The sequence below is a fragment of the Pochonia chlamydosporia genome, chromosome 4 (genome assembly GCF_001653235.2).
Source record: "Pochonia chlamydosporia 170 chromosome 4, whole genome shotgun sequence".
Taxonomy (NCBI): Eukaryota; Fungi; Ascomycota; class Sordariomycetes; order Hypocreales; family Clavicipitaceae; genus Pochonia; species Pochonia chlamydosporia.
This window is the reverse complement of record NC_035793.1, coordinates 625,352-644,301: the sequence shown is the minus strand read 5'-3', so window position 1 is coordinate 644,301 and position 18,950 is coordinate 625,352. Positions and strand designations below refer to the sequence as shown.

At 49.6% G+C, this 18,950-nt stretch overlaps 4 protein-coding genes across 4 annotated transcripts; all 4 read right to left on the bottom strand.

Moving 5' to 3' along the window:
* Positions 1-2,851: 2,851 nt before the first annotated feature.
* On the bottom strand, positions 2,852-4,732 carry VFPPC_07618 (Regulator of G protein signaling superfamily; the record flags this gene model as incomplete). Its single annotated transcript, XM_018286448.1, has 5 exons — positions 2,852-3,656; positions 3,712-3,795; positions 3,859-3,984; positions 4,057-4,181; positions 4,241-4,732. The coding sequence occupies 5 exons, from the start codon at positions 4,730-4,732 to the stop codon at positions 2,852-2,854; spliced, it is 1,632 nt and encodes a 543-aa protein (XP_018143087.1).
* Positions 4,733-10,183: 5,451 nt separating this feature from the next.
* On the bottom strand, positions 10,184-10,783 carry VFPPC_14273 (hypothetical protein; the record flags this gene model as incomplete). The annotated part of the gene is made up of 1 exon (XM_018292042.1): positions 10,184-10,783. The coding sequence occupies one exon, from the start codon at positions 10,781-10,783 to the stop codon at positions 10,184-10,186; it is 600 nt and encodes a 199-aa protein (XP_018143085.1).
* A 2,157-nt stretch (positions 10,784-12,940) lies between these two features.
* On the bottom strand, positions 12,941-15,028 carry VFPPC_07614 (pre-rRNA processing protein Esf1; the record flags this gene model as incomplete). The annotated part of the gene is made up of 1 exon (XM_018286446.1): positions 12,941-15,028. One exon carries the CDS (start codon positions 15,026-15,028, stop codon positions 12,941-12,943), a length of 2,088 nt encoding a protein of 695 aa, XP_018143084.1.
* Positions 15,029-17,091: 2,063 nt separating this feature from the next.
* Positions 17,092-17,334, bottom strand: VFPPC_15970 (hypothetical protein; the record flags this gene model as incomplete). The annotated part of the gene is made up of 1 exon (XM_018293723.1): positions 17,092-17,334. One exon carries the CDS (start codon positions 17,332-17,334, stop codon positions 17,092-17,094), a length of 243 nt encoding a protein of 80 aa, XP_018143083.1.
* Positions 17,335-18,950: the final 1,616 nt, after the last annotated feature.

Here is an 18,950-nt window from a genome sequence, read left to right as displayed (position 1 = left end):
TCATTCAGGATTTTCAGCTGTTCCATCGCCCTGGTACACTAATACGTTGGCGACGCCCAAGACAATAATGCGCCGCCCGTGGCAAAAATGAGAGACGCAAAACCACCAGACCCCAAAAAGAAAAAATTTGGTACCTCGGGAAAGACGCCTCGGGAATTCTGCTTTACCACGTTGCGTGCGTGCCTGCGTGTCTTCGAGGCTTGCAGAAACAATTCTCCCTTGGGTCATAAGTCACTCATTTGAACAAAAGTCAAGTCACGTCTCCACGTGCGAATGTCCAGGGTCTACAATCATCATCATGTGGTCGCACACACCCCTTGTCTTGCTTGGAACTGCAAAAGTCGCAAACTTCTTGTTTAGGTATCTGGTGTAAACAACGGAGATGCCAGAACTCGCCACAAGATATCATGTGCTGGTCAAGCGTTTATCTCTCGTTGACGATTGTTACCCCTACTGATGTTGCTTTTTATTCGCAGTTTTTCGTTTACCATGTCTTGACTCTTGACTCTTTTCAACACACGCCCGTCTCTCTTCCCTGCGATAGGGTAGCCAGACCCAAGTTTCGGTATGCATGGTCTCGTTTCGGATTCCAAACTGTCATATCCTTTCCTCAGGAGGGGAGTCCCTTGCTGCAACAAGGAGGAACAGGATTGTGATGAGAATCAAGCGTTTAATTGGTAGGGGACTTTTTTTTTTTACTCTTTTGCTCTAGAACCACAAGGGGGATTAAACGGAGAGAGAAGAGGAGATTTCTTCCGTTGCCCACCCATATCAAGAACACGAAATTGTTTCAAGGACAGACTCCTCCGGAGATTTGCCCATCTCATCTTCACCCACTGAGTAAGTTTCTCTTCCCTTGAAGCTCTCTGGACAGGGATGCGCCGATTCGCAACTAATCTAAATCTTGACGGACGCAGCCCGATCCGAGTCCTAGATCCCTGCTCTGTGCGATCTAGATCACGACATATGACGTCTTGTGTTGTGCACAAAACGGTCAATTTTTGTTTACATGACTTGGTTACCTTCAATGTTACCTCTCTCATCAAAATGTTCACACCCGCTTGGTTGGCCGCAAATCCGACCGTCTGGTGTAGCTGCAACCTCTGCGCCGGTAGCCTATCGCCAGACCCAACAACCACAAGTTACAACCAAACACCATTCAATCGCTGTATACGCATATCCTCCCGTCATACAGACCAAGCAAACGGCATACTGACCGATCCCGCCAGCGTACAAGAAAGGAAAAATGCGGGAGCTAGAACCCTCCCATGCATGTACCCGTCAGTGACGGAGACTGAAACCCATTCGTTCTATCAATATCACAATCAATCCACTTTGCACCACCGTCGTACAGACAACGCGGGGAAATAAAAGAAGAGGCATTCAAAACGCAAGACCGTCACGCCCAAAGTGGACATTTTGTTTCTTATTTCTTTCCCCGTTGTTTTGTTGGTGTCGCTCTCTCCACGGGTTTTACCCTTGTGCCGCCCGCCCCCAGACTTTCCGAGATTGTCCTATGCATGTTTGACTTTGAGCTGATTTCCTACGCGCTAGTGACTGGGCGGATTGCCAGGACGCGGTTAGATATGATTTATTCCGGTGACACATGGGATGAGGACTTTGGACTGGGCTGGGGTGTTCTGGAGAGATCGTGGTTCAGATGCGATGGATAACTTTGTACATTTTGTGTGCATTGTGGTAGGTGAGTCTTATGCTGGTTCTGGTTTCTTTGGTGAATGTCGTGAGTTGTGTTTATGACGCGTAAAGTCCCTGGGTATAAAAGCGAGTTCATATTGAGACAGTTTTGTGATGGTTATGTAGGGTATGTACCTAGTAGTTCAGTGATAAATGGAACTCTCTGATACTTTGTAAGCAGTAACTGAATAACGACGCTTGACTTGTACCTTTAAGAATGACGAATTTTACTCGACCGTCAAAGTAGTAACCTCAATCAAAGTTTTCTTTGGTATCTTAATCTCAACTTCCATCACATCGTTTATCCACAACTCCCTCCACTCTTCATGAACACCATGCAGGCACATATAAAGACTGTTATCTCCTTCAAATTCAGCAGAAAGACCACTCAAACAATAATCGCACACCTGAGACTTTGCCATCGTAATTCGAGAGCGAAGAGTCATGGAGACAATCTCACTGTTGCTGTTCCCCTTCAATCTGAAGTATGCCACTAAAGTTGGCTACCCTACACTTTGTAAAGCTGAACATCGCAAACATCTCTATTCTCTACTCACGACTTTGCTGCCGCGCAGGTACCCAATATTTCTCAGAGATTTGACATGCAATATATACTTGTAATAGACCTTATCACCAACAGGATGGACTTGTATCGAAAATTTTGCGCCGCTCCTAAACATCCAGACGGTCCACACCTCATTTTCACAATCGACAACTATGAGGGAATAGGCGAGGTAATCCACGAACTCTCAGACGGATCACAATACTCATTTATTCCTCGTCAAGGTTCCGAAACGGGTACCGACATGAATAATCTGCCCTACAATTCAGGACATACCAAAGCTCAAGCTCTGGATGGACATGTCACAGCTGCTGAGTGAAGTCTCTTACAACAATCACTACACGTATGTGTCAGAGCACAATTACCATCAATTTGGTACACAACACCCTGATTTTGATAGATATATATATACACTGCAACTAGAATTCTCAACTCCACAGCGAGCCCAAGAAATGAAATGGATATATTTCGCTCGTGGCGATTAAGAGATAGACATTATCGGACAATAAAAGCGCGTACCAATTTTCCCCTTTCCCATGATATTAACACATCAAATACATAACCTCGGATCGGCCGGATATCTTGCTGCATTCTTTATTTACCAGACTCCACGGTGCTTGTGCCATCGAATGAGCGTCGCTCCTTGATGAACTTGGGCCACGTGTTGGTGAGCACAAGGTACTTGATGCTCATTTCCGAATCGTCAAAGACACCCTCGTTGAAAGCCTCGGGGATATCGCCCCAGTACCGGACGGTCTCTCCGGATTCGCTTTGTGGCTTGGGAACGTCGGCGAAGGGGGTAGCTGGGTCGGGGCTGGTGCATTCACCACAGACGACGCGAGCAGCGCCTTCGAAGATGGCCTGGAGGTTCTTGAAATCCTGTGAAGAGAGGTTGACTTGGAATTCGGCACTGTTGCTGCTGATGAAGTCGATGTAGATGCGCAGGGCGCTCTCGAAACACTCGCGTGAGAGTGTCAATGTTGTCTCGCTGTCCTTCTCATCCTTGACCGTCTGGTTGGCGTTGGCGTTGACAATATACTGGGCACGCCACTCGCGGATTCGGGTGAGGAAAGCAATGTTCTCTCCGGAGAAATCTCGAAGAGCGGAGAACTCCTGCAGAGGCTCAGGGTTCTTGGCCAAGGTATGCTCTAGCGCGTCCATGGTCAGGATACTGCCACCGGTTGTGGACACTGAGCCAGCCTTGGTACGTCCCATCCATGATGACGTGGAAGAAGTGCCAGAGTTGAGAGACTTCCCGCTGTGCTGGACAGACTTCTGTCGGGACTCCCATCGAGCAATCGAGTCGAGGGTCTCCTGGCAGAGAGATTGTTGTTTTCGAACTTCCCAGACGGGGATGAAGACGGTAAAGATTTCGAGCATCATGATGGAAACGGCAATCCTGTATCCTGTGGTTAGCGAACATCAACGTGCATGAGCGGTCCAACTGTACATACCACTGAGGAGGAATCCAATAGTTATTGACTGCGGCCATGCCAGGAACATAGAGCGCAATGAGCCACATGGGGGACGCATGAAGACTGTGTTACTGTTAACTCAAGATCGACAGGTACGGCAGGATTGCAATATCTGGAGTTTCTTACCCCGACAGACAGCAGGCAATGGTCTGAGTTCGCCATCCCTGGGTATCGCGCAAGTTTCGAGAGCGCCACAGAATGACGGGAGCAACGATCCAAGCCCAGAACAGCTGCCAGAAGATGGATGGCCACCTGGTTAAATCAACTTGTTAGCATACTGGGGTGACAAGCTCATTGGGGGAGATTTCAGACTCTAGGACTTACCATTCCCAACCGCGACCTTGCTGGGTTTTTTGCTCCATGGGGGTGCCCGTGACTTCGGTTCCGGGGATGCCAAAGTCTGAGTGGAACTTGCGAGACACGAGGAACATGAAGATGGTGAGGAAGAGCTATCATCCGTAAATGTTAGCACACGTCCATTGACTTACTTCGATGGTCTAATACATACGTGAGCGGCCATTCCCAAGCCGACAAGAATCAGGACCCTTTTGGTGTAGGCAAGCATCTTCCAACGGGCGACCAGCGTCTTGCGAATTCGAGGACGTTGACCATCCCAACCCAGATCTACAGTCTTCTTGACGTACTTCTTTTGAGCGTTGGCAACGTACAAGAATCGACTATTGGAGGCGTGGAAGAGAGCGATGCCAAAGGGAAACCAGATACTCATAATCCAGAACTCGGCCACTTCAGGCATCAAAGCACCGTACACGTAGCCAGTAGTGACGGCAAACCAGTAACAATGAAGTAACGTTATTGCGGCAAATGACAAACTCAGACCTCTAATTCTGAGAATTGGCATATCCCGCTTCGTCCACAAGAATGTCATGCCACCGATCAGAATAAGAGTCCACGAGACGGCGAAGACGATCCAGAAGATGCCAACTCCGTCAAGCCGGGCCTCCGGCTTGGTGTCGGGAGTGACACCAAATTCTGAGCCCATGGTGCCGGTTCTGCTTTCAACACTTGAGATGGGAAAGGAGTATACCACACACGCCTCGGAGGCAAGTGAGGAGGAGAGAGCTTAAGAAAGTAGAGTAAAGAACGAAGAGACGTGCGTGTCGATGCCGGGCCTGTCGACACCAGAGCCACGAGTCTGATGGAGGTATCTTGTCAAGCAGAGACACTCTGGACCTTGGGAATGTGCGATGAGAGTGGGAGGGGGCTCGACTCGATAAATACTCTTCGATTCCATTCACGGGCCGGCAAGCCACTCCGAAGGTTTTACCAGGCTCTTTGAACGACCGTGCGAGGAGAACGGCACTGGCTTTATCGCGGGGGTGGACATCAAGCCAAGTTGCTGAATGTGCCGATCTCCATCACTGGGATTTCATCAGGAACTGCTTTTTTCAAAGGAGGGAAAAGCAAGCTCGCCGTCAAAAACGTGTTGAGTGGGTGTATCTTCGCAGGACCACTTGGTATCCGCATGTTCGCGCCGAGTATTCGGGGCATGGGGCGGGCAAGACATTCTGGTCCTTGCGTAACGAGCCAAAGCCAGTCAGGCCAGGGGGCAGCCATAGCTCCTAGATCCTCGTCCTCGTCCGCACCAAATTTGCTTTGTCCCCAGCTAAGCAAGGACGCAGGGCCTTGAAGTGATTGCCTGTTCCGGGCGCCGCAATGTAGATCACCGACAAGGTCGTGTGGCACCCAAGACAGAACTGGAGCCAGGCCCGTAATTCTTTCGCTCGCCAAAGCAATGATCAAAAGACCAGCTGGTGCTCCTTGATTGGCATTCTAGAGCTCGCCGGAAGTTCGGTTTCATTGGCATACATTGTAATTTCAAACTCCTCTACTCCATATTATTCGAACTGATTGAAAATCGGCGCGCCCGACCATGAGTCCAGGAATCTTCAGCCCTCCTCATATTGGACAAGGAATCCGGGGATGGCCTGTTGAAGGCGCCACGCGTATCACTATAACTTTCCACCATCAACCACCAAGCCATACAAACCAAGAGGCGCCCACGTCTTTGGTCTTAGGCGCTGTGTGATGGGCCAGATCTTGGTGCCGCAAGGGGTGGAACCCAACTAGAGGCTGGCTGATTGGAGCTAGACGACAGAGCTAGAGTCAGAGCCAGGTGGAAAGATGAACAGATCTAATCCCCTTTTGGGCGTCGTCGATGCCACGCCGTCAAACGGCTTTGGCAAGTTGTTGCAGCCGTTAAAGCTTGTGAGGAGCCAAGTGGGCGAGGCAACATGCTTTTTCTCCATCAGATTGCGGTACCTATCACATTTCCACCACTTCGGCCGATTCATAGGCGATTTCTTTTTCTTTTTCCCATGGATACAAGCGCAGCGTAAACAGAAAATGCTTTTGTGATTTTCTGTTTAATCCGCCCACCATCACGACGGCGCAAGGGCGGCAGAGGATGAGGAGACAAGCACCGCACCATTCCACCAGACAGACACCCATACCTACCTAGGTAGGTACCCATACCATACCCTAGGTACCCATGCCCTAGGTACCCATGCCTGTGTGATGTGACGACAACATGACTGACCCGTGACTCGCTGGCAGCTGAGACCCGGAGTCATGGTTCATACCTATTTGGTTCGGTATGAGCGAACTAGCTGCAAAGGCGACAGGGAAATGACCGGGAAGACGAGGGTCTCGAGTTCTCGACGGTGGGGCAAGACGGAGCGGGCGGGCGGCAGCAAGGAACAACATTGTGGCTTTGTTCCGTGGCTTTTCATTTCTGAGCTTTTGAATCGATTAGAAGCGACAACAGGCCAAAGCTGGTTTGGTCCATGTCGGTATCTGAAAACCAAAGCGGGTCGAAAAGCGATGCGTGGCTGCACACCATCCTAGCAAGATGGAAAAACGAAACAATAGCATCAAAAACATAATCTGTCGTATTTTGGGCTGCAGCTGGGGACGATCACGGAACATTTGCTTTTGCTTATCCCGATTTGCGCACCAAGCACGCCGCAAAACACGTGTCTCGCTCTATCACACTGGGCAAGTGCCATCTGATGGACCTGACCTTCCAAGGTTGTAGGCAGTCGGGTTGGGAAATGTCTGGCTAGTGCAGGAAGGGCAGACTGGCAAGAGCCAATTATCCACCTCAGTGGCTCGCACTTTCCTCGACTGAGGCTGGGCATTGAAGAGCTGTCACCAGATGCAAGCTCTCCAACAGTAAAATCTGCCTCTTGGTTACATTGCGCTCAGGCTGGCGTGTCATTTCTGTTCGACTACTCGCCTCTTCTCTCCAAGGTTTGGCCAAAGCAACAATTGCTGCTTCTGTCGTCTGACTGACTGCCCCAGTGGTTGGCCCGGGAGTTCGGTGCATTTGCCGTTCAAAATACTCCCAGCTCAAGCAAAAAGTACGCTTTACCTGCCGCTCAACTGCCGGCGTGGAGAAGTCCTAACATGACATCGCCATCCGCTTTGATGTCGACTAACTTTTGATAATAGCTTTAGGTATGGCTCGGCATTATCTTACCACCGTAATTGGTAGTCCGAGCCCACCGGTTAGGAGCTCAGGTCACAATGGGGCAGGTAATTACGGGAACAGTCCGGACAAACAGAGCTCCAGGGAAGGACAATTTAACCGCCGCCCACCACTCCGAAGTTCGTACTGTCATCTCTGTATCGCGGCTACGACTGGATGTCATAATTTGATGGCCATCCAGTGCGGTTGTTTGCCAAGGTTGTCACTCCAGACGAGCCCCTCCTCGAGGTAACAAGCAAGATGGCGTTCTTTTTTTCCTTCTGCCAAGCGCAGTTACAACGCGTCACCGCCACTGTGTCAAAGCCTCTGAAAAGTTCCTCTGGTTTTAATGCTGGCGTTTATGTTGAGGAACTTTGGAGGGCGTTTTCGCAATGTCGTGGCAAATTTCAACAAAAAAGCAACATGCCAGCTCCAGCCAAACTTTGTCTCCCTGCCAGTGCAAGGAGTTGGCAAGCTCCTAACAGGCATAATACTTCTTACAACAACCGAGCTGCTCCATCCAACATGTCCCGAGAAATGGAAAGGTGTCAACTGGCTCCCACCCTAATCTTACCATTGCGCAATATCCAATGTCTCTCACCGTCGCCGCTTGAACCGTGTTCCTGGGATTACAGGCCAATATTCTTCCATATTGCTACTATCTTCTGGCTGATGAGCCTTGGTTTAGATTATGTGTGAAAGACCTATTGGTGTGGGTACGGATTTTAGGCTACGGCTTCCAAGACCTTGGGACCTGGGACGCACGAGTCGTGGAGTCAGAGCTCTGCCGGCCCCTGCCGGTGCACGGACACGGGATGAATTCCACGATGCAACCCGTCCGATCGAAGACAACGGCCATTGTTGGTCGTTGGTTGTTGGGTGGCAAGCACTGGAGAGTAAGCTTCTTTGGCCTCAGGGCTTCCTTTGTCCTGTGTGCCAGGCTGTTGCTAGTCCACCTTGCAGCCGTCTCGTTGGTTGCTCACATATCACATCCTCTTTCGACTGCAAGAAACCAGTCCCTTGCTTCAAAGAACGATCTTCATGCAGCTGCACCATCGATACCCTTCTTACCGATATCTTGTTCGCAAGCCGACAGAATTCATCACTTCAACGACAAATCTGGGGCAATCGTGTATGCTGGATCTCTTTCACTGGTGCGAAACTTCAACAGAACACAGGGAACCCAGAGTGCAGAACTTTCCTACTCTTCCCGCATCTTTTCGGACTGACAGGCATTATTTGAATTGGCAATCACAAGGTCCATGCCTGACTGGACCAGGGCCTCCAGGAAGCACCACAGCAATCGTCAGCAAAGTACTCCGTAATTGAGTTCAACCGTTGCACCGGTACCAGAACAAATTCAATTGCCGGTTCTGGTCGCAGTTATAACCCACCGTAGTGGCTCTGGGAAATTGTGACTTGATCAACTCCAGGATAGCCTTACCTTTGTGGGAGCCCGAATGGGTCAACGTTCTGTTGGCAATCACGTCAGTGGACGTACATCAACCAGGCCTGGTCGAGGGGATTGGCTGCTGGCCAACTAGGTTGCCGGATTTGCAGAGTCTTTCTTTCGCTACTCATCGCAAGTATTAAGTCACGCATTTATCCATCACAGATCCCGTCACAGAGGATGTAGTAAGCCAAGTCATAATATTATGATCAACCCATACAAAGAACCAGGGGGGATGCTGGCGGCCTTTTAGTCCGCCGCTGGGCAGTGGTGAGCTACCTTGTGGCTTACTGATCGTCCCTCTTATCCATCCACACACAAACCCGAAAGACAGAGCTCGCGTCTCGGGTATCTACGAATCAACATCGCTGCTGCGTTTTGTGGCTCCTCGCCAGTCAACCAGTCTCTCATCACTTCCACTAAATCCAATCTGGTCAACAACGTGCATCGGTTGCTCGTACAAAGTTGCCTGTCTCTGGCTCAGCTCAACCAATCTAGGTCTAGTCTTAAGGGAAGTGTCTTGTCAAAGCGCATGGTGACATTTCGGCAGACCTCACCAGATTGGCCCAAACCATTGTTCTTACGCAAACGATAGACCTTGGCACAGGAGCGTCATTGGAAGAAGATGTCACCTTTGAATCGCGATTCGGTGTGACATGTAGCCTGTATCAGATTGGTCATCGTGTTATCGCCGCGTTGGCCACTACTTCGTCTTGCCTCTGCTCAGTCGGATGTGAAACCTACATCGAGAGCTCTGCTGTTAGTGTGTCAAAAATATTCACATCTGGTTTGTTGCCGTCATCTCAACACCCGGTGACAGGGGGCAATTCTTGGCGCAATTTATTGTTTGGCACTGCGAGTGACGCATCTCGTTTATTTGGCCTTCACGAAGTACAGTCTTTTCCGCAATACATGAATGTGTTCAGAGACGAATATGCACGATTCTTTGCAGCAACTGCCCTGGATGCCCTATCCAACATAACACAAAGACCCTTTGCTGAAATAAAGTTCCCAAGTTGATACCTTCGAAACGCCATGTGGCAGTGGCCGCCCATTTGCCGAGCCTCAGGGTCTGTTCAACCGGCAGTTCGCGTTACCAAAGTTGCAGGCTATCAGAAAACGTCCCTCCGATGTGCCACCGAGAAGAAGCAATTCGGAGATTTTTGGGGGTCAATGACTTCCTTCTGCCACAAGTGGGAATTGGGGGTTGCTCTGTGCATCGTTACACAACAGCAGCCCTGCTTTTGATTGCTTTCCTTCTCCAACCACGCGGAATTGCGACCCGTCCTCCATGCACAGGTTACTTCGCCCTCGCATGCTGTTTCCAACATGTGGCGGAGAAAACACTGTGGGCGCAATGCATGTCTAACATGCCCCCATACTTTGGTTCCCTTGTCAAATGTGCTCCCAGCGAAATGATCTCTCGGCCAGGGTTCCGTCAAGGTCTGATCAGAGGAAATAAAGGGTTTTTCCAAAACTTCCGATGGACCAAATCAAGAAGGCGTGGGTACCTGCTAGACTCCTTGGACCTCTTGGACCTCTTGGATCTCTTGGACTTGCTCTGCCCGTTTAAGGTCCTCGAGCCACATACCCAATCGTAATCTCTTGTCCTCAAGTCTAGCAAAATAGACCGGTGCTTGCTGAGAAGGACTTGGGGCATCGTCCTCACCGTCGTCAAAGCTCCACAGGGTCAAATGTTCAAGTATAGCTAATAAGACAACAGATATAATTTCTGGAGCAGGGTTTTTAAGATGGACGGAGCAGGCAACAACAAATATCAAAACAGAAGTATCCACCGAGTCGCTGAAAAGTGCAATGCCAAGTGCTCTATGTATTTCATAGATTCGATGGGGATTTGCAAGGGCCAACAAACCACCTAGCACGATATCTCTCATGCCAAGAAGGCTCGTAAAGACGAAGGCAACGCTGGATGTTGGCACTGCGAAACTGGACAGGGCAATGGCAGGGCAAACGAGAAGCGCAACGCCGCGAACAATGTGCAGCGCCGCAATGACTGCCGTTGACACGTGTTGAAGTCTTGTCATTGGGGCCGGCGGTGTCCCATCCGGCGCCTCTCGTTTGAGTAGGGGAGTTGTTGGTGAAGCTTCTTCCATGGTCAATCCAGGTTGGTTTGCTGGGCAATCAAACGGACAGACGACCAACGAACAGTCTTGGGAAGCCTTGGTCAGACCACCGAGGTGCAAATCGAGTTAGGTTCGAACCAACATGGCGAATCCAACAGCTTGTGGTATAAAATAGAATATGAAACGTAGCGAAACGAGCATCCAAGACGGCGCTGTTGGTCTCTCTTAAGATGAGGACGAAGATGGATATTCCGGCCAGGTCGGGTTCAGAAACTGGAGCAACAAGCCTTTTTATTGCTGTGCTGCTGTCAAGGTCAAAACAGCGGTCTACGAGGTGCCGACACACTTTTCTACAAGCGCGGTTGCATCTATTTTGTATCAACCCTCAAATGCAGGGTTGTCTTGCATTCTTCATCAAAGAATGAGCCTCCCAGGCTGCCCCAGCCTCACGGATTCGCCTCTTTCACCCACATGGGCTGCTGCAAAGGCTCAGAATGGGTGTGCGCCAACATCAGCCAACGTCAACCAACAAGAGAATGAGCATCGACTAGCCCAATGACATGATTAGGACTTTCCAAAAGAGCTGGTTTTGCCCCCGCGTGAACTGTTGCAGAACCGGCCGATATGCGGGTTCAGTGTCGATCTGCGCTACGCAATTGCCACACATGATGCATTTTATCAGCATTACGATTGTGACACTGGGACATATTGCACCAGAAAGAACATTTGAAACGAAATTGAACATGACATGGGTGACTTTAGCGCTCAACACCTTATCTTGACCCACTGGGCTCAAGAGTCATTCGCCTCGTTCCCGCGTGCGTTCGAAGTTCTTCGTCCAAGCTTCAAGACATTTGAAAAATTTCCAAGCGAAATGAAAACTCGGCCTGGTTGAACTTTTAACTCTCGACCCATTACTCCGTACATTGGGTTTTCACAATCGCTCAGAGCTCTTTCAGGCCATGAGCATCGCAATGTCAGCTCCAGAGCAACAAGTCACAATTCCATGACGATGAAGAAGGGCTGTCAAAATGCCATTTGACGCAACTCGATGTCGTTGTGGCACATTCGTGCGGGGTGCTTTCTTGATAGGTCAGCCCATGCAGCCACAAGCTTTCAATGTTCTGGTCGCCGGAGTTTTAGATCCGTGCGTCTCTCTGCCAGTGAACCGGTCAAGACCGTTGAAGATGGTCCGTTGAATCGGCTAGGAATCATGGTCCGTCCTCTACATGGTCCAAGTCGATGATGTTGACTGATGCAAAGTCGTTGCGTTGACTCTCTGTCGTGTAACCGGCAGAGATTACGTCGTGTAGCAAAAGAGCATCTCGGTGTCACTAAGGAAACGTAGTAACTGGCCGCTTGAGAGGTGCAGAATTATCGCTGCATTCACTTTCATCTTCGTATTCATCAAATCCATCCCGGTTTAGGATGAACCAACACGTTTCGTGACTGGTCCGGAGTCAATCCCGACTACTCCGGCTCCTTGCTCAAGCATGCCGAGCATTGTCGACCCGCAGCACCGCATCATATATCGACAAACAACAAATCCTACCTTGTCAATGTCAAGTGCCAATATCATATGTGACTAAGAACAACATGGCAATTTCGCAAGATTAATTAGCCTGTTACATACTGCACAGTTCATTCCTGAGTCCATGGACGGAGTAGTCCGCTGGAAACCCCATAAACCGGCCATACCCTAGACCAAATGACTACATTCAAACACAAGATAAACAATGAAATTACCAGTCAATCAAGGTGGAAGCATGCAGCTACCATGGTCCTCAAATCGGGTATCAGATGAAACAGTTTGAACACACCTCGTGTTGGTGTGGTCGAGAGTTGGTGCACATTAGGAGGAAACGATGTCGGTCAAATGCTGTACAACATGCGCAGAAGCTAAGTGGCACACCCATTGCGATGATGCAATTCCAACGTCTCAACATATCAAGGTACAAACACAGCGGTCGATACCTCATGTCTAGTTCCAGAGACCAACACGCTACACACAAACTGCCAAACGGAACCCGATCTTCTTCTCCCGAGCCGGTTTGTACCTTTGGTTAGATGTACCAAACAGACGGCATCATCAGTCCACACTCCTCGTAAGAACAGAAAATGAATTTCAAACACCAAGAATTGACATTATTTTCATCATGGTATATACAACAAAGCTATTCTCAAGTATCACCTCCTCCCCTTCTTAATCTTCTTCCGCCTCGGCTCGTCATCGCCATCACCTCCCCGTCTCTTCTTCCTCCCTTCCTCCAACAACTTCTTCATACCGCTTGTGGCCTTAAACTTGGGATTAGAAGGATCAATCGCAAACTCATGACTGTCAAAGACGGCCTTGAATCGCTCATCCTCAAGGTCCATGCTAAAATCTTCCTGTAATCCGCCTCTATCTTCAATATCCCCAGCACCCTTTTTACCCTTCTTGCCTTTCTTGCTCTTTTTCTTCTCGGCGCGCATAATCTCATTCATGTCGAAATGATCCAGGTGATCCACTTGATTATCGAGAGAATCTTCTGCCATGACCTTGGTGAGGTGTGCCTTCGCGGCGGCTGATTCTGCTTCTTCTTCTTCCCGAGCTTGACGCTTCTTGAGTCGCTCTTCTTTGCGGATAGAGGTTTTGGACGGCGCGGCCGTGTCTTCAGTGGTGAAGAAGGGGTCATCAAAACCAAGGTCATCATCGGCGGCGGGATTGGGAAGGTCGTCTTCTCCTTGATCCGCATCTTCGCCTGAAATGCCGGCACGCTTAGCTTTGGCTGCCTGTCGCTTCTTATCTTTTCGTTCCTTCTCTTTCCGCTTGTACTTCTCGATTGTCGTTTCTTCTTGATCGGCATCCTTCGCCTTGGAGTTGGATAGAGCTGATGTAAATGTAATTTGCATGTCGCCTACGGGGCCGTCCTTTGATTTCTTGGGCGCTGCCTCTTCCGCTAGACCCAGCGCTTCTCGCATCTTCCTGCGGGCTAGCTCTTTCTTGGATAGCTTGGGCTCGTCCGCAGCATCTTCCTCGGCCTCTGCGTTGACCTCTTCTACATCATTTCCGTCATCTTCGCTGTCGCTCGCGAGGTAGGCTCGGAGATCGTTTTCTTCGAGATTTGCCCGGCTGCCAGTGAATGCTCTGTTGATTGATTCCTTACGAGATGCCTCCTCAGGGTGCATGTCCCACGTCAACTTGACTTTGGAGCTTTGCAGAGCATTGGTCACAAACTCGACCGGTTTATACGTATCGGGAATCTTGTCGCACTCATCCCGGGGCTCGTCGTCAAAGGTAACATCGTCGGGAATAAATCGCAAGTCAATGACATTGGAAGACGATTGGTATTCCGTCCCGTCCGTAGCTTCGTAAATCGTTTGTGCCGCTTTGGGACTTGAACAGACCATGACAGCGTAGTAGTACCTCAATCGGTCTAATTGGTATGCTCGAAGTGCATCGCTATCAAAATCTTGGTCGTCACCTTCCTGCATTAGCTCCTTTTTGATCTTTTCATCTTCGCTGTCGCTTCCGTCGTCGCTGCTGTCGTCGGAGTCCTTTCCATCGTTCTTGAAGAGAGCCTTCGGAGGGCCCTCAACTTCCTCTTGTTGCATCCTTCCTTTGCCAAATTCACTAGGGTAGACGGATATCTTGAGGATGCGACCGTCCTCACTCTCAGGTAGGAAACTGGCGAACAAGGCCATAAGATCTGTGGACTTGACATGGTCCCAGTCCAAATTGACAATAGCAATGCGATTTGTAACTTCGCCCGTCTCGACATCGACCTGCTCGTCCTGAAATTTCTGCATCTCCCCTTCTGTAGCTAGACCAACACCGCCCTCTTCCTCCTCCTCATCCGAGTCCTCGTCGGAATCAGAGTCGGATTCTGAGGAAGCAAAGCCTCCATGTCGGGCCGGATCGTAGTCCTTCGGCTTTTCTTTCTCTTTCTCTTCGGCGGCTCGAAGCTCCCGTTGCACAACTTCGTCATCATCAACTTCCGATTTCTCGTCCTCCTCTGACTTGCTCGGATCTTCGTCTTCGTCTTCTTCTGGTTGATACAACCGTTGGAGGGCCTTCTTTTTTGAATCGGATTTGATCTTGCGTCCGTAGCGATCTACTTTAGCTGTGGCTGTAAAGTCTTCATCATCGAGCATGCCAGCAAATCGCTTGTCCAAGGTAGTCTTGGTGCGCTTCTTGGAGGGGAGGCGAAACCGGGGATCGGTCTCAAAGCTGGCGAATCGCGCATCGGTGATGCGACTTGAAGAAGAGCCGCTGCCCTTCTTTTGGTTCTTCATGGTGAAGGCTGTGAATTGATCTGGCGGATGCAGCCAATCTCGGAGGGGCAGGTAAGTTGAAGGCATTGAAATTTCTGGGCTGTAACTTTTTTACCGGGCGGTGAAGATTCTGCCGGGCGGTAAGGCGCTGGTATTTCCAAGTGGCGCGTACTTCAAGGCATGCATCAATGGCCGTCTGAGCATGGCATGCAGCGACCCAGGTTTTATCATTTTTGTAATGGGATCCTCCGAGGATTAATTCTTACGCAAGTCCAGCTGCACCTAACCCGCGCTGCTTGGTCTAGCACCACTGCTTCACGGGGCATCTTCTGACCACATGTCCGATATGCGATGACCCTCAAGACTTGAAGTAGTCAATGAGACCTTGAACCCACTTATTCGCTCATCTAACTTCTTCATTGCGACTTAGCTGTATTGAGAGACTGATTGATGTAACGTGAAATTTGCTTGAAAACTACTAAACAACCAGCTGGGGTCTACTCAATGAACGCGGTTCACAGGTGGCTGATATCTCATCATTTCACTGAGCTTTCAGCTGATCGCAAAATAGACCTTCCTTTTACACGTTGAGTATAGCCCACATGAACGAGAGGTATAAATGTTTGGGCAGTTACATCAGAAGGTTATTAGCTACTTAGAGTTTCATGGCAACTTGAAAATCCGCACGTATAACCTGAGATGACACATCGAGAGGAGCTGACACGGGAACTTCTGACAGACATAACGGCGGCAAGCCAATTAATACTGTGAGATCCGAGGGTATCCGTTTGTTGAGCTGGATGAAACCTCTGATGAGAATATGGCTATTTCAGTTCAAGATGCGCGGTTGCATACTAAGTTCTTGTAAACCCAACCCTCTACAACACATGAATTGTAATTCAACACGTGCGTATAACAGAGTTCTTTTATATTTATTGCAAAGACAAGAAAAATGCTTCACGATAAAAGCGCGTTTACAGAGCAAGTTCCTGCGCCGTATGACCAAGGGGTTGGAGCCTGCTGTTGGCAAAATGTGACAATTTGGCTCCCTCCATAAACTTGAGTGCCGACTGATGAAACCAGAAGATGCCATAAGGCACTTCAGAGCCACGCCAAAGTTCAGATGTGAGCTTGCGCAACTGCGAAACGGCTAGATAATCATCATGGCTGACCCGACGACGGGGCTGCGGTCTCAACGCTTTCCATTCTTTGGTACACTAGTCGGTCGATAGCTTGGAAGTTTTTAACTTTCGGAACAAAAGAGAAAGAAGGAGAAAAGACAAGAAGTAGGAACTGACAACCACTGTTGGGATTTGTGACATGGACTTCAAACTAAGTGGAGTTTAAGACAGTTGACTTGCATGGAAAGAAGCTGAGTTGTATGTAATGATCCACCTGAGATCTTGTTTGCAGTGTGGAATAGTAAACCAAGAGTATCTTATAACGAATGGTCTTTTGTAGGCAGTCTGAGTTCTAATTGAATATGCTGTGGTAACGTACTTTTACGGAACTGGAGTCACTCGCTACATATGTGATGATGCGCTTCCACAATTTGCAACGCAAGCCGTGAGGCAATAGACAAAAGACCGACTAAATTTACAATAAATATATAAGATTTGGCTCATGAATTTCACAGAGCTCATTCAATGTGACATGTAAATCTACATGAAGCCAAACGGGGCTGTGACATCATGTACTTCACCCAACTTGCTACGATGACATTACCTCATGTCATGGCCGAGGGTAGGGCTGCTAGACAGGTCGTCTTACGAGAGTAGGTACTCTGTAAAGCGGAATTTATAGATCTGCAGATGGACGGAAACGGCGGAATTATGTCTGCAAGTTAAGCGAGACGCATGGTTGACTGCCAAGTACTGCGCGGCTAGGTGCCGTACTTACGAGGGAATATCTCACATCACATGAACGTTTTGGGCTGTCCAACAGAGACAGGGCAACCAGTCCAGCTTGTTGTACGTTGAATTCAAAGGCTCTGTTGCAATTGTAGTAAGTTTCGTATGTCAAGGACGCAATATTTGTTCATCTACATCTTCTTGAAACTAAGCTAGAGTACACGGCTTGTAGTACTACCACTTTTTACTCTGCAGTATTAACACACAGACCCCAGTTCTCACGAGCACGGCCCAGAGATCACCCACTGCCATCCAACAACAACAAAACAAGAATTCATCAACAGCCTCACCCCGATCTTCATCCCCATCACATTCTCGGCACACTTGCCGCGCCCGTCGGAGCCTCCAGACAAGGAATACCGTAATCGGAAGGGGCCGAGATTCGTGGCACCTTTCGCCCCCGCAGCTCGTCACCATGCTTAGATCTTAAATCTCACGCCTCACATATTCTGCAAGCCACAGAGACACACACCACCCTACACGACACCAGCTCTCTCATGCAGGTGTCGTTCCTCCAGAGAGCCAACCACAGATCATGTCTAGTCCTCCAAGGATACATGTACACCTTTGCTTTGCTGCCTGGCGAAGAAACCTCCCACACATCACGGCCATGAGGCAAACGGCCGTCTTGGGGGTCCTGCGCCCGTCATTTACCGTCATCGCTGTTACGACCTATCTACATCACGAGATTCAATGCCTCCGAAGCAAAAGTGTGCCTTGAGCACGGCTCTGTAAAGGTCCGTATGCGTTGCCCGGCATGGCGGTGTGAATACGAATCTCACCGTCACTCAAGTTGTATATGCTTCCGTCTCATCTAATCTCGGTTGCCTCACACCATAATCGTCGCTACAACTATTGCCGGAGAGGATGATCACATCGCAGAGACCTTTTGAGGCAAAGTCTGGCGAAACCTAGCCCCCAATGAATGGCCCGACGGAAGCGACCCCTTCCCCGTACTGACCCGTCAAGGCCTGCGTCTGTGTCGGCAGCTATTTCCAAGATAGCACCCTCCGCAAACCACCTCCCAGGACAGAACCCGTATTCTAGAGTCCTTCGGCGGACATGTTCGGCCAAATCCAGCCTTACTGGTCGTGGCCCCCTGCAGCCACCATTTGGGGAAGTGCGCAGTTTCCAAGTATGTATGCACCCCTTTGGGTCCATCAGGACGTGGAACTCTGGTCCTGCGCATCGAACGTGGACGAGGGAGCGGTGGAGATGACGCCTGTCGGATTTATTGAGTGGTCACGATTAGTTGTTCATTCTGAATGCTCTGCGGCTCTGTGGCCCACTATGAGGAGGATACTCGGATACTTTTTCGTCAACAAGGGCATCGGACATGCTACCATGGAGCTCTCCATCTTGGCCCGTAGCGCAAACACCTCTTGCCACTGGTTGTGTTAGTCTTTTCCAGGAATCTTTCATATGAAGCACCGGATATCGCTTCGCAACTCGGCTATAGACACGGATACCGGATCTTGACGAACCATTTTGAACAATTGACTCCCTATTTCGTCATTGCGGACATGCCTAATTCGTCTGCGAGGTATGAGAGTAGGGCAACATCGTGAGCGTTCACATCCCCGCTTCCACTGCTGCATTTGTTCCTGGATTTTCTGTATCAGCTGTTCCAGCTTACACGCGGTGATGCCTCGTATACCAAAGTTCTAAGACAAGTCAGCCCTACAAGCATATTTAATGGTAATCGGCAGTCATCATCCCCCATTACACTCAATCTTCGCCTCCTAATGTCTCACCAAAATACCCAAGAGCGACGGTTATCATTCCCTCACAACCAACCAAGTGTGGGTGTTCTACAATCCGCAACTCCGCCATCCAAGCGCAAGACCCCAAACAACAAAAAGTTCCCGAAATCCCGTTCATTCTCCATAATCTCGCCCTTAATTCTTAACCCCCAAATACCCAGGCAACCAGATGCAGGACTCTATTTTGGGCGGGCACAAAAGTGCAGGGTCCTGCAGCCACGACAAACCCGCGATGCCCAATCGGCGAGCATTGTAGCGCCCGAAGCAGAA